Source organism: Pollachius pollachius, assembly GCF_949987615.1.
Source record: "Pollachius pollachius genome assembly, chromosome: 4".
NCBI classification, from domain to species: Eukaryota; Metazoa; Chordata; class Actinopteri; order Gadiformes; family Gadidae; genus Pollachius; species Pollachius pollachius.
The window spans coordinates 10,448,455-10,464,260 of NC_136937.1; the positions used below are offsets into that span (position 1 = coordinate 10,448,455).

General features: G+C 40.9%; 1 protein-coding gene across 3 annotated transcripts; it reads right to left on the bottom strand.

The window, feature by feature from the left end:
• Positions 1-2,049: 2,049 nt before the first annotated feature.
• lmo4a (LIM domain only 4a) lies at positions 2,050-15,483 on the bottom strand. Of its 3 annotated transcripts, none has more exons than XM_079735360.1 (5): positions 15,374-15,483; positions 7,006-7,305; positions 5,569-5,665; positions 4,829-4,969; positions 2,050-4,366 (listed from the first exon to the last, which is right to left on the bottom strand). In XM_079735360.1, the coding sequence occupies exons 2-5, from the start codon at positions 7,296-7,298 to the stop codon at positions 4,358-4,360; spliced, it is 540 nt and encodes a 179-aa protein (XP_079591486.1). In that variant the 5' UTR covers positions 7,299-7,305; positions 15,374-15,483; the 3' UTR covers positions 2,050-4,357. The 3 variants fall into 3 exon arrangements, with proteins under 3 accessions (XP_079591486.1, XP_079591485.1, XP_079591484.1); XM_079735359.1 differs by lacking the exon at positions 15,374-15,483 and adding an exon at positions 14,411-14,618; XM_079735358.1 differs by lacking the exon at positions 15,374-15,483 and adding an exon at positions 11,656-11,792.
• Positions 15,484-15,806: the final 323 nt, after the last annotated feature.

Genomic DNA, 15,806 nt, shown 5'->3' on the forward strand with positions numbered 1-15,806 from the left:
GCGAGTGTGAGAGAACGAGCCAGTGAGCTTATTATCTTAAACTCTGTTTACCTTTCTAACTTTGCCAAATTATAAATTGCTTCCCCATTCATTCCTTGATGGTTTGGGATTGGTCTTGGCTCATTGAAGAGTAATTGAAGATTGACAAAACATATTTGATCCAAATTCTGACCTCACAGTACTGCTGACATCACTGTACAGCTGACATCACAGTACAGCTGACATCACAGGCTACCATCACAGCTCTGCTGATATCATAGCACTGCTGACATCACTGTACAGCTGACATCACAGTACAGCTGACATCACAGTACAGCTGACATCACTGTACTGCTGACATCACTGTACTGCTGACATCACAGTACAGCTGACATCACAGTACAGCTGACATCGCAGTACAGCTGACATCATAGTACAGCTGACATCACAGTACAGCTGACATCACAGTACAGCTGACATCACTGTACAGCTGACATCGCAGTACTGCTGACATCACAGTACAGCTGACATCACTGTACAGCTGACATCACAGTACAGCTGACATCACAATGCTTAGCACCACAGTGCTGCTGACATCACAGTACAGCTGACATTATAGTAGGGCTGAACTCACAGTATAGCTGATACCATAGTGCCATTGACATCATGGTACAGCTGACATCATAGGGCTGCTGACATCACAGTGCAGTAATTTTGCAAGTTGTGAATGTGAATTTTCATGAAAACTGTAGAACAGAAGTACTTGTTTGTAAAAGTTATATTTTGACTTTATTTGTTGATTTGATTTAATATTTCAACTTGATGTAATTAGAATTCTCTTGTCTTTGACTCGTGTTCAGTCGGATTAGCGTGGCAAAGAGAATGTCATTTGTGGAATCAAGAGGGAGACCACTGTCAGAATATAAACTTTGTTCTCCTTTTCACAGCTGAGCAGACCCAAAGCCACTTGAGATACGCTGGATAATTGGTTCTTGAATTGTTGAGTTAATGAACGGCATGCAGATGAATCCTGATTAGTTTGAACATGTCATATAACTTGCACCATAGAGAGAGATTGGAAGACTCCCCCACATGCTTATGAAGATATGGAGATAATTGCAATTAAAATAATTTGCATATGTTAATGATTTTGCATTTGTGCATTTCAATCGACACTAAAAGTGTCAATGGAATAAATTAATATCCAATCTCTGCCGAATTAGAAATAATCAGACATGGAAATTATATTAAATATGAAAATGCAACGTGAATCGCATTTTATCAATTGTTTCTAACCTGTCAACAACCTAGCAATATGATATTTGGTTTATACAGGCAGCCTCCCTAACCATAATCAGAAAAACTGTTTTATTCCCAACCATAACCATTTAACATCTGAAGGGTATTATCCAAACGACAACCACGTGAGTAATCCTGTCCCTCCAGCCTCCCCATTCATGATCTGAATTTCATGCCTCGCACAGAACTATTAACTATATAAACTATTAGTCACCCTGTAGCACAAAATCAACGGACACACTATTGCTAGGTCACAGATACAAGACAGTCTAGTGCTGATATGATGTAAAGAGTCTAAAGAGTATTTAGAAAATTCGTAATTTTGCACAAAGGCTAGTAGTGTTATTTAGAACATTAAGTTAACCTTTTACGTTACTTTTACTTGATCCAAAAGTAATTTTGTAGATGAGCAGTTGCAAACAGCATTTCATTTTGAATTAATTAAAAAACATTTTATAATTATTTGTCTATCTATAATTAACTGAGTTCTCACTGTGGTTAGTGTAGAGCAGAAGGCATGAGGTATTTATTGCTAACACATCAACTAAATCAGAACCATATCAAATGACTATATTCAGTCTGCAATACTTTTAAATCATACAATTTATTCTCAGGACATGAGAAATGTCAATGTATGTTATGCAAGTCAAAGATAAGATATAGATATCTTTCGAAAATGATTCCTAAACTACAATTCTCACCCAACTGTCAACTGATGGATTGAATAGTGCCACCATGACGACAATTATTATGAACCAGAGAGAAAGAGTATTAATAATACTATATTTATTGACTTTACTTTATGTACTTTCCAGCACAGTGTAAAACGAAATTGCTAAGGCAACAAAAGAAACACCCAAAACAAAACAAAAACAAAATAATGGCACAAAATACACCACACCATTGAAACAGATAGGCACAAGAGGTCACAGGGGTCACAGTGACCTTAAGGTGGGTCATACACTTCAGGATCACACAAACAACTAACCCACTATAGGTAATCCAACCACCACCACCACCACCACTATTTAACATCAATAATCTGGAGATATTAAGCTGCTAGGAACAGGGTTTTGCTATGACTGACCGCATAGCAGCTGCTGGTAGAAGCTGCGTCATCAAGAAGTCTAACCAGAAGACACCGACCATGTCATGTGATTATTAAAGTGGACAACGGCGTGACAAATTGATACGAGAAAATTACTTCACAAATGTGCGGCTTATTGAAGAATATGTGTTTACATTGGATGGAGTCCAGAAGAGAATGAGCTTATTGTAAATGGTTGCACTTGGCACGTTTGCATTTTTTTATAATGGAACCAAAGAAAACATAAAGAGACCATGTTGATCCCGTTAATTTATTTCATAATGTCATTGTAATTTAATGTTATAAGATCAACCAGGGTTTGTATGGAGAAGATTCTGTTCAGTTGAATTTCTCGTTCATAATTGTTTTGACAGTGTGCATCCAAAAGGAAATCCAATAAGGTTGAGAAATTTTGAAAAAACGGATGGCATTTGCCAAGCAGACAACTGGCGTCAAACTCTCCATTCTCCCATATTTCACACGGACCACTTTAGATTCATAAGCAAAAAGAACGTCGCATGAAGCCGAGAACACTGTGTTTCACCGGCAATGGCATTGTCTGCATTCACCGTTCATTCATTTATGTCGCTTTTTAAATAAATATTTAAATAATTACAACATAATGAATTAATGTCATAGTCTATTCTTTTATAGGAGTTATTCAGATGATAGAGACACCAACGGCAACTGCTAAATCCCTCTAAACTCACTAACAGGAAAGACACAGGTGAATGGCACATTAAACATTATTTTGGCAAACACTTTGTTTTTTCGCTCTCTCTCTCAAAAGTCTAGCATTGGAACGACAGGCTTTGGAGCCAATAAAAATGCAGAAGGTAATGACACATACATTCCTCAACAACATAGCACACGCACAAATAACAACATTATGTTCATGTGATCAGTTCTGCCATTAGAATCTCCTTTCTTTAAAACCAAAATCACTTTCAAGCACTACTGCACACCTTTATTTAATCAGCTTTAGCTGAGGTTTGAGTGTTATAAAGAGAAAGGGAGCAGAAAAGAGCAGAAGAAAGCAAGATTTTGAAAAGAAAAACCCTAAAAATGCCTCCATCCCTCCGCCACTGAGAAGCGTTGCCTTGACAGATCACACCATACCATCACCTTACTAACACATACAGGAGGATAAGATCATCGATGTATGTCGTTACACGACATACTCCGTGGTTACGCTGTTGCTATGGACTCTCCTCCGTGGGACGAACGTAGCTCACGGACTGCAGACTTCTGAGAAAATGTTCTCCAAAACAATAACATAAAAAGATAAACCATGAGGAAAAGAGTTTTGTGAAAAATGAATTGTCATTATGATGACACGAATATGTTTGTATATGTTCCACAATGTCAAAATCCAGACAAATTCTTCCTGACAGCTTATCTATATATATATAGATATATATATATTTTTGATGATAACATTTTATTTCCTTCTGTCATAACAGGCTGTTTTAAATTTTCCTTGCAGCAGCGTAAGGAAACATTCAACAGTTAATAACATCACAAGATATACTGCCCACATCAAGGTGTTCTGGGAATACACGTGTTCTCGTATTGATCCTCTTAGCTTAGCGATGGTGCCTTCTGCTCTTCTTCGTGATTCAACGGCCACCGACGATGATCCCGATCTTAAGAGTCATTAGAATGCGCTCCGTGAATGGATGAATCTGTGGTTTGTCTTGTCGCTGGGCTGCGACAGTCTTTCAGGGCGGTCGGTCTGTCCGTAGCTCCTCCCCCAGGTTCGAGTGTGCTGTATGTATAGGAACTGGTACATATGGTTCAAAGCTTCATCCCACCGGGTGAAGCGGTGTCCTGGCTGCCATGGCGATCATTCCAGAGTCTCCCGGGGTTCAGGAAGTCCACCGCGGTGACGTCAGAGAAGGAGACACAGGGGTGGGGTGTGGCTGGAGAGGGGGAGGGGCCGGGCCAGGTTGGGGTAAGGCACGTGTTTGGTTTTTTATCTTCTCCATCTCCTTAGCACACCTAAAACGGTAAAGAAATGCAAATAAACCATCAGTGTTTCATAATCCTAAATAGGGATTCAAGATTTTTTTTCTGAAGATTTTTGTTTGCATTTTTATGCTTTATTATAGAGTGAGATAGACAGGAGGGTATGGGAGATAGAGGGAAGGACATGCAGCAAAGGACCACGGGCAGGAATCGAACCCGGGTCGCTGCGATCAGGACTTCCTTAGTGGTAAGCACATACCCGCTGTGCCACAGGGGCGCCCCATTAGGGATTTTCTTCATCAGTCATCAACTCAATCAATCAAATGATCAAATCAAATATTAATATCGTGGCAGAAAAACTCAAACACTAAAACACGATGGTACACGCCGGCGTGGGTTGATGTACTAACTTCCATGGCACCTTAATGAAATTGTTTCACAGCCAAAATGTGTGTGCCTGTCAGGAGCCCTTCCTCCTCCTCCTCCTGCCCCCACCTTCTGGTCGGGCATCAGGGAGGTGGGGTGGCTGAGCAGCACCCCCCCGGGCCGGTCGTGTTCACAGAAGATGGTTCCGTTGATGTAGTGGAAACGGTCCCCGGGCATCAACCGGTTTCTACAGGTAGCACAGGTGAAACACTGCAGAGAGAGAGAGAGAGAGAGAGAGACACAGAGACACAAAGAGAGAGACAAAGAGAGAGAGACAGAGAGAGAGAGAGAGAGAGAGAGAGAGAGAGAGAGAGAGAGAGAGAGAGAGAGAGAGAGAGAGAGACACAGAGACACAAAGAGAGAGACAAAGAGAGAGAGACAAAGAGAGAGAGACAGAGAGAGAGAGACACAGAGAGAGAGAGAATGAGACACACAGAGAGACACAGAGAGAGAAATAGATACAGAGACAGAGAGAGACAGAGACAGAGACAGAGACAGAGAGAGAGAGAGAGAGAGAGAGAGAGAGACAGACAGACCGACCGACCGACAGACAGACCGACCAAGGGTTAAACATGATATTAAATCCTTCACACTTTGTGGTGGTTTAGGAAAAAGTCTAATTAGATATTAAGAAATGCATCAAAAAACAGGGTTATGAATTTGGATTTCACTCATCAAGGTTGCATTTACTTTGGTCTGCTTCATCAAAACCCACACCAATGTAGGTTACAGAAGTTAATTTAAACACAGCAGCACTTTTAGAACAATATATCTTCAACAGCATACATTACAAGCAGTGTGAGTCTCACCTTAACGTGGTAAACATTGCCCTGCGCCCGCATCACCATCTCACTGGCTGGGATCGTCTGGCCACAAGCACTGCATGCACCGCTGTGTCCAAAGAGCCTGCACGCAAACACACAACGTTCTGCCGTCAGCACACCACGTATCATAACTAGGATGCCATTCAAATAATAACTAATAATACTAATAAAAAGAAAATAATTTATTTTTGTCCCCTATTGGTAGAAAATGTATGTGTGTGTATGTGTGTGTGTGTGTGTGTGTGTGTGTGTGTGTGTGTGTGTGTGTGTGTGTGTGTGTGTGTGTGCATTAAGTTTTCCCGATTCCATAGTAGTTTATCTTATCTATCTAATCTTAAACATGGAAATTATTCCATGTAGGAGTACTGGTAGGCCTGCATAATGTTTATGTGACCTACTCTAAATGCTTGCCAGTTCCAGCTTCAGCGGGTATATTTTTGTCTTTCACCTCAACTGTCTTTCTCCAATGTACCATTCTTAACGTTCTAACAGCTTAATCAGTTTTAACTGTAAATCACACTTGATTTATTTTAGCCGTCTTCCTTGCTGTGATCAGTATTTGTCAATGCATTTGCAAAGTAAATTAAGTACACAACAGCAAACCCCCATAAAGACATTAAAAAGCCAACAAGATCACATTGTAATTATTGTTCGATAATTTGGTGTCAAATATGAATATCTATCCAAGGTCCACAGATAAAAAAATATATTTTCTATCTTCTCAGACCAATTATCTAAAAGCGTAACCTAATATCTCCCACTGTACGATTTTAAAACATGGCGGAAATAGTGAAGAAATAACAAACACACATCCACAAGAAGTTAAAAGTATAAGTTTGACGAAAAATGTATGCTGAAATAAACACTGAAACACTGAAGATGCAGTGTTAAAATTCATTAGTCTAGTGATTATTATCCCCGACCTTCTACCCCAAAACCACATTATTTTAGTTTGCAGTCCTAAAAGTAGCCATAGTGACATTTAGTTTAACTTTCGCTTGCCGGCTCCACTCGAACCTCCCTTACCAATATAATTTGTCTAAATCACTTTGTTGTGTGCCAGAATGACATGATTCTGCTGAAGCCCATTAGCCTGTGAGCGCCCTGACCACAAATGTAAACCCTGGCAATATCGCACATTCTGTAAAAGGCTTGTGTGGCAATTACCCGATTTTTTGGCCTCCAAACTTTCACAAACTCCATAATGAGCGTCGATTCCAAAAGAGGACAGCGCTATGCTGCCATTGTTTACATTCGTGGTGGGAGGGCTCACCCACACTAAATGCTCTTAAGGCAGATCCAGCACCACAACGTCACTTTGACAAACTCTTCTACTAACTGGTGTTTTAGTGCCAGGCGGCCAGTACGGTCCGGTTTCCCGCCCCTCAACGAGGTGATCTTCCACCGGGGCTCGGCGCCCACCTGATGTAGTCGTTCTTGCAGAGGATCATGCCCCCCTTGCTGTAGCAGGTGCTGCTGTACTCCCCCAGCTGGGCGTGGCAGCAGGAGCACTTCAGGCAGCGCGTGTGCCAGTAGCGCTCCATGGAGAAGAGCATGAAGCGGTCGGCGATGCGGTCCCCGCAGCCACCGCAAAGCCTCCTGGCCACGGCCGCTCCACCTCCTCCTCCACCGCCGCCGACTCCTCCGCCGCCGCCGCCCCCACCGCCGCCCATCACCGCTACGGCGGGAGCCTCGACCGCCCTGCTGTTCACCATCGCTGGTCTGCACGGAGGGAGGAGAGCGGGGGCGTTACGCAAAAGAGAGAAGAATCGGCCCTTGGGAGTGCTGTATGGTTTTTATTTCGTCATTGGATTTTTGTATTTTCATTTGTTGTATGTATTATTTCGCTTTTCTCTGACAAAACAGATTATTTATTGAAACTATTATATTTCTGTTTATTGTATTATAATTTTTTCTGACAATGAAAATATTGCGTATTTCTGACAATAACATTGTTCAAACTTTTCAAATGAAGCATTGGGCAGATAATCCTTTTTAAACATTCTATTGGCTGTGGATTGGCTGGTTCGTTGCCTTTTTTCTTCCAAATGATTGGCTAGCTAGCAGATATTAGAACGAGTCCCAGCTGTGACATCACAGCTGGCACATATTATGACCTGGGCCTCAACTCTGCAACAGTGTTACTCTATACATGTGGGAGGTAACATTCAAGATGGTGAAAAACGAAAAGGATAATACAATGGTAATAGTTGCTTGATATGAACGACAATACGGAAAAAGCATAACCAACGAAAAATAAACAAGTTAAATTAATTATCAGAATAAGGAAAATAAAGTTAAGGGGATGATTATTGGTCAATGGCTGTTTATTTATTTTTATCTACTTTTTCCTGACCTTCAATCAATGCTATTTATGGGTCACGCATTTCTTTTAACCATGCAGTAAAGACCCTGTTGTCATTACCACACACACACACACACACACACACACACACACACAAACACGCACGAGTGGCAACACTGTGGCAAGAGAGACAAGAATACACCAGGTGCTCTCATTCACTTGGCACACTCTTAGTGTTACCAGTAGTGACACATGACAGACAGATGGTTTATGGTTGTCCTTTACCAAGCATGGTCTCCCCACCAAACTGATCGTTTGCTCATCTACTGCCTACTCCCCCTAAGAAATCAGTCCGCTCAGGGTCACATGGTATGTAGGCTGTGTGAGAATGTTGAGGGTATAAGTACACAAGGTTTGAGCCTTCTTGAAGCTAACGAGCTAATCAGAACTATTCTGAACCATTGTAAAGGGTGGATCTCCACCTTTCTATGGACCCTTGTATACGATTGGTTGAACATCCCAAGTCATAGCTTACACTCTGCATGTCCCCATAAGCGCAGTTTTCCAACTACTTAACAAGTCTTTTTGATTTACGTTCCCATTATTGTATCTTAAAAAAAAAAGTAATCCGTTGAAAAAGTGTTAAAAAGGCAGTCAGGTCATCTGCTAACAAAATGCCAGGGGCTATTCATTTGGATGGAAACGTTTATGAGAATTAACCGCCCTAACCACCTACGAAAACAATTACGCGTACAAATTGTACCTTTGGCGAAAGTGGCAAAACAGAAAGCAGCTGTTCTGAAATCAAAACCAGTTCAAAGATTTTTTCCCCGGCCAACGGGACTCCCTTTGTAGAGCCGCCCAAGAGAAACATTGGGAAACATTCACCTTGATAATATGTTCCAAGGAGGTGTTCCTTGAGGTTGTCAACAAGCTCTCCCTTAATTAAAAGCTGTGGTCGCTCCGTAATGAGATGGAGTGACTTTCAATGAACAGAAGAAAATGTTTCTTCACTGGTACGTCGTCATCACATTTTTCACCTGTTCTCTTTGCAGTCACATGGACAAAGAAGAAATTGTCTTTACTTAGCACCACTTTCTCCATCGCTTTTGAATTGTTAAAAAAAACGATTTGAAAATAGTGTCACAGGGTTGCCTTGATGACTCACATAACCCCGGGAACTTTTTTACTCTCCGAAACCATTTGGGTTTTGGAGGCGAAAAAAGGCAACAAACCCACCATTTTAACAAAAGCGATGCAGCGAAAAAGTGACATAGTGCAGAAAATAGTCCCCCCCCCCTCTTCTAGAAACATCATTGTTCATATCTGGCAACATCAGGTCACTCAAAACAGTATAGGCAATTCCTCATTATTTCCATGACAAAACTAAAACAGGTCCCATGCACAGCTGGGAGCAATATAACTTTTGAATCACAAGGAGACGCATAGCAGGGTGTGCGAGGCCTCCGCTTGTGCACCACAAGCCTTTTCATCCCAGGCTATGATTTACACTCCACGCCAACAACAACACTGAATAATTGCAGGGACAGATTTCATTTTCCGAATGAACAACGCCGATGTAATTTGTCCTCCAGAGCGTCTAATTTCAGCAAGGCTATGTTTGGCTTTATGAGAAATCTTCCCATGAGATTATTTGAGCATGCTGTAAGGCCTCCGCAGCTAAGCCTGATTCTCTCCCACCAACCCCCACCCACCACCACCAACAACACCACCCTCTGCAGCTGGACACCTGGCTCCAATTAGGGAGTAGGGAACACCGTATAAGATGGAGCACAGTGGCCGTGAACGGTTGATCTTTTTTTGGAATCGCTTGTTTAACGTCACTGCGATAAACACGCAGCTGACTCGCCGGTGGAATCCATTTACGGTTCAGTAACTATGACAAGTGATTAAAAAAAAAAAGATTCCATAGAACTTGGGATGAGTTCCAGATCAACTCTGCCTAAAAGTGTAGATGCTTTCAAAGTAGGCTCGGGGCATAAATCAGTCCGATCTCGGGTGCATTTTGAGTTTGTAATGTTTACAACATTTGAACATTTAAAAACACAATTTCTGATGAATGGCTGTATTCTATTTTGAATTGCTGAAACAAATAAAGACTTCTGCCAGCACTTCTACTCAACTCTTCTGGATGATAAGAACCGTCCTTGTTGCGACCATGATCTCCCACCTGACTCTCTTTTCGTTTATGTGTGAGAAAGATAGTGATGAATTTGTTTTGGAAAGGTACAAAGTAACCTTCATGGTAATGCCGAATGGTGCAAGCGACTTAAAGTTTTGGTTGTAGAAGGGCATATAAAAACAAATAAATATTTTTTGCAGGTTTTAACACAACGTTTGAAAGTGTGGAGTCCTCACACTTAGATTGCATCCTAGGTGTGCATTTTCACTAGTAAAAACGAGGACTACGTTTCGATCGGATTCGAATCTTCGTCACAATTGATCTTTAATGTTGACATTGTTGTTATTAGTGAATTAAAATACCTTGGGAGCGATATACAGTGGGCAGAACACTGAAGCCGTGTAGTTTAATTTTCTCCTTCTAAGATATAGCACCATGGCTCAATACAGTACAGAGAGGTTTGTTTCCAACAACCTTCACAAGGCGAGTGTGGACCGGGTGGACCCTGTCTGACAGGAAGAAACTGGACTCAGGAAGGGTAGGATGAGGAAACACACAAAGAGTGCATAGATTAATTACATACAGACATATTAGTGATTATACACACACACACACACACACACACACACACACACACACACACACACACACACACACACACATTGCATTCTTGTAATGATAAAAATGTCTATGTTCATCACCTTTATGGTTCCTACAAAGTCCTATATTAGTGACATCTACCGCAATTCAAAGATGTCCTACCCAAATACCACATCTACATTTTGATGTCCAATGGCAGTGAGATAGTATGAATATCAAAGGGGTCATGGTTAAAGTCGAAAATGAAACACCATGTGGTATTACGAAAGGGGCATCGTATATTTGTCCTCAAAGTGAAGGGAAGGTGGTGCAGTATGAGAACTGTTGTCCCAATAGCCGTCATGACATCACAACTAGGCCAGTTCTCTCCCTCTCTGTCCCTTGGGCTACTGCTTCGGCCAACAGTTCCCTCAGCCAAACATAGCTCTGCAGTGGCTCCCATTTGCAATATTGTACATTCTGATGTGGGACTATAGGAAACAATGCAAAGCTTTTAGAAGCTTCTGTTACAGGGTATCCTGTTGCCTTATTCGCCAATGCACCAGCCATCCGCAAATGGCACAGATCGATTCAAAATCAGAAGCCATTTCTCTCTATCCATGAGGTCAATATAGGAAACACAGAAGTCAATTGTGTCAAAGAGGCCAAGCATCTGTCCCGACAGGGAGCTTCATAAAAAGATGCATTTAGCACATTAAGGCTTCTGTGCACTCTGAACAAAGCATTTCTTGTTCCTTTAGCGTTTAAACACTGGATGCCTTACATGACCCTCGCTCGCTCTCTCTCTCTCTGGCTACTTCCATTTTTTTCATCCATTTCCTGTCTTTACTGCCAGATTCCTAAGGCAGCGCAATACCAGCATGAAATCAATTAAGGCTTGAATCCAGCAATATAAAAGGCCCCCCAACCTTATGAAATGCATTCATTTCTGGCTCATCTGGGCACTCCGCTACTGACTGAAAAGTCTATTTAATCCGTCAATTTGTCTCAGTATGACAGAAGTATACCTGTATCTAGAACTTACCTCATGCATTCATCTCCATCTGTGTCGGTTATTTTAGTTTTCAGCCGTATATGTGCAGCTATAAGCAATGATTGATAGTCTTTTTGCTAAATATATTTCTGCAGTACCATGGCGGGCTATCTCGCGCCGCAAGCCCGTGAAACAAGTTTAGCAGCTTCATGCCAGAACACATCACGGCATGTAAAGGAAAGGACAATGCAGGCCAAGTTCAACCAAAGAGGACTAAAGAGTCTTGTTACAAGATCAACACAGGGCTTTAGAGCCCCTGAAGAATTTGTGAAAATGACCCAGAGTGTTGAGTCCATCAGGAGTTTGGAAATCTTCAGTTCTGCTGCAGCCACTGATTCAACCATTTTTATAGATTGAAAGCAATGACGATAGAGTTAAATATATGGAGCAGGACCAAGAGCCTAACGTCAATTAGACGAACAGACAACGTTAGAATACCCTCGATGACCTATCCCTTTCGGGCTTAAAGATGTAGAAACCTGGGATAGGGAATACATTGCACAACATGCTATTCCTTCAACATAAAAGGAAGGCAGAATATCACAGAACAAAATATATAAAATCTACTAATAATTGCAACTAACTATTCTAATTGCAATAACATTTACAATTATTTGTATCCATTCGTTCCTTCTTTACTCAACCATGTCTTTCTATATATGAAGCTATTCTAATGCGTTTGTAGCCTTCCTGCACAGGTCTAAGCATTGCTTGGACCTATTTGCATAAACAATTGTGTATTAAAATAGGATTTGGTCTGTTGAGTGACATGTGTTTGTCAAGAATGTTCTTTTTTAAATAAATCATTTTGATAAATATATCAACAGATTGAATCGACCGTTATTTTTTAGATTAAATTTTATCAAATTACAAAAAAAACATTCATTATGTACGGGAGAGAAGATGTGGTTTCCCAGGGTCATTTAAGAAGATCATTTTTCAACTAAATAAATACAAATAACTTCATTCCATACACAGGTTGTTTTCTTTTTGTTAAGTTGTGTTATTATTATTTCTCATACAGCCAGGACACAGAGTATTTGGGAGAGAAAAATTTAGCCCCCCCCCCATACGATTTCTGATTTAGTGTTTTCAAAACAATAAACTCTCCGCACACACACTCACACTCGCACGCACACACGCGCACACACGCACACACACACACACACACACACTCGCACGCACACACGCACACACACACAATTCAGAACAATGAAAAGACTATAGCTGGTCCCTGTGGTAGTTTTTGGTCTCTGTCAGATTTCCCTGGTTGGTTGGGTTTAGTGTTGTTCACTCTAGCCTCATAAACAAGGCCTAACTGAAGTCAGCAACTACACGTGAAACAGCCAATGTTATCAAGCATATGGGAACCTACATAGCAATATTCCACTCAAGCAAGCTACATACTGATATAGCGTAATACATATTATATAACCGAAGAGAGAAATCCTTTTTCTGTGTTTCCTCCTCCAAATTCGAACTTTTAGTTGTTCATGACGTGTGCAAGTCAATATTTGGCTGTTTTTATTATTGAACAGCCTTCTTGGAATCCCTTTTGGAGGCTAATTATATTTAGTAGTGCCTTCAGTAGTGCACCATTTACAACCATTTACTTCAGTTAAATAAGTGCACATTATAAAATTTGTAAATAATGTAATTTAGAAAGCTCAAACTATTGAATCTGTGTTTAACATTTCAGGAGGAACTGAGAGGCCTGAACTCGTCCATTGTTTTAGAGAGTAAAAGAAGAGATCATCAAGAAAAGAGCTCTTGTGACATGCATTGCACTGCATGTGTCCCTGCCTGGCATGAGACTTTGTTCTGAGCAGGATAGAAGTTAATGACGTGAAACAAAATATGGCATATCGCTGAACTCCAGTCAAACTGATAAATGAGCCTTGGTTTTAAGGTGACAGACCTACTGTGGTTCATTTGCACAAAAATCGAATTTATACCCTGCAGGGTTCTGTTCTAAAACAGCAGACTGGACAACAATTTGAATATTCATTATATGTGATCCATATGTTTAACTATGCTTTGAAAGGGTAGGCAATTGGAGAAAATAAATGATTTGTTTTAAATATGTGATGCTATTGTACGATTATTACATAGACTAAGGGTCAAGCATTTACTAATCTTAAATCTGAACTGATATTATCAGCAAGAGCTCAACTTTAACCGCGTTTATTCAATCCATTTAAGAAGACTATGAACTACTATAATAGTCTACAGTTGCATTGTTTTACAATGTACCTAATGCTTAATATGAAATTACTTCTGGTCGTTTCTTACGTCCAGTCTGAGGGTGAAGATTTTAAAGGTAGACCTAATGGAACAATCAGACACCAAATCAAAGACACAATTTGAGACTGGACAAATCTGATCCCATATTTTTCAAAGTAGTCCACCAACGTAAAAAGTGAATTACAGGCCTTGGATGAAAAAAAAAGTTTGACTACTATTCCATCACTGGACGGTCGTTATGTCTCACATAGTTGGTCCATCCAACAGAAATTGTTTCCAATGTGTTCGATTTGGACCCAAGTGCGGCCAAGATGAAACGCATGCGTTCTACTCACCGAAATATTGACGTTAATAAGCTTCTGTACAAACGTGCTGCGCTATCAAGGATCTCTTTCGATCTAACATAAGACGCCCGTCAGTGCAGTTTGAAAAGTTGAAGCCCCCTATGATCTGAAGACATGCAGCGGTACAGGAGGTTTACACCGAACGAACGCTACGTTACCTGGCCGATTCGAAGAAGTTCGGGAGTATCTTCGTTCCTCCAAGTTTTTTCTCCGGATTCAAATGGACCTCGGCGCGAGTGTGGTCGTTTTGAGGTGCTACCGTCTTCTTGGTCCCATTCCGTAAACCCTAATGGTATTCAGTATGTACTTTAGGCCTACAAATGAATGGGAGCTAGTACATAGTGTTATGGGGAAATTAAAGGCATCGCCAAGTCCCAGGCTCACACGGAATGCATATTTAAATGAGTCGATTGTGACGTAGAAGACGGACCGCCCCCTTACGGCTGTGGTTTAATGGAAAAGTGGGCGTGGTACGTGTCAGAATGATGGATAGCTATGTTAGAAACATTTGCTTTGCCTAATGAATAGGTGTTTATGTAACCCTAGCACTGTTAAGCACTGTGAAGAAAATAATCAACTTCCTCAGCATGACAAATATTGTCCCTATTGTGGTTGAGCTAAGCTTTATTTGTCTTTAATAGTTTGGCCAATTGATTTATGTTAAACCAACAAAATGTATTGAGCTACTGTGGGTCCACTGTGTGCAGAATAGATCAGGCTGTTTAATTTGGCACACACTCAAGTGATGAATGTCATCGCTGCGCATCTTGCCTTGGGTCTGGAATAAGACGTCTTTCATTCCAATACAATGGCACACAGTTCAGTTAAAAGTGTAACGGGTGACATGGTCTAACTTCTATGGAAGTAAGACCATGTGATTATTTCCGAGATTATAACATATATATTCAGGATAAAACACGTTGTTCTTCAAGTAAGCCCTAGAGCTCGTGATCAAGTTTCTATGCGGTTATTGCAGGCAATATGAAATGTTTGATTGGAAATTCCTGCCAAAAACCCTTTTTCTGTTTATCAATACCAATCCACGGTTCTTTCACCGACAGAAAAACGTGGAGGTATTTGCTGCGAGGAAAATGGAACAGATGTCGACTTGTCTTACTTACCAAGTCTTTTTTTATTCTTCCTGGAACAAACTGTGATTTATACAACTAAGCTTAAGCAAATGTCCCATAAAACACCGTTATAAACAGGCTCTTCATTTTGTATGTCAAATTATAGGTGTGGGGGTGAACATTAAGTAATAGGCTTTTGTGTCTCTTTCTTTTTACGCTAAAGGAAATATCACAAGAGCAGGAAAATAATCACATCTGAGATCAGTGTCAACGCCTTTAATCAGGTGCTTATTTATAGTCTGCCCCTGCTGCCTCTTGTGGTCTTGAAACTAAACCCGTATCCTGTTTGCTGGCTACGCATGGCTTGCAGAGGCGAGAACAACTAAAACCTAATTGTATTGTCTCGCAAGTGAGCTCTGGAGGTTAACAAACGTGGGAGCTGGCTGGTATACCTTGCTATAACCAGCTAACAAAACTACAACTT

What these genes read in the sequence shown, in the direction of transcription:
- lmo4a (XM_079735358.1), bottom strand. An exon ending in TGCAAGAACGACTACATCAG is followed by an intron (nt 5,666 to 7,005) that starts GTGGGCGCCGAG and finishes GTTTGCGTGCAG; the next exon opens with GCTCTTTGGACACAGCGGTG. An exon ending in GCAATGTTTACCACGTTAAG is followed by an intron (nt 4,970 to 5,568) that starts GTGAGACTCACA and finishes CTCTCTCTGCAG; the next exon opens with TGTTTCACCTGTGCTACCTG.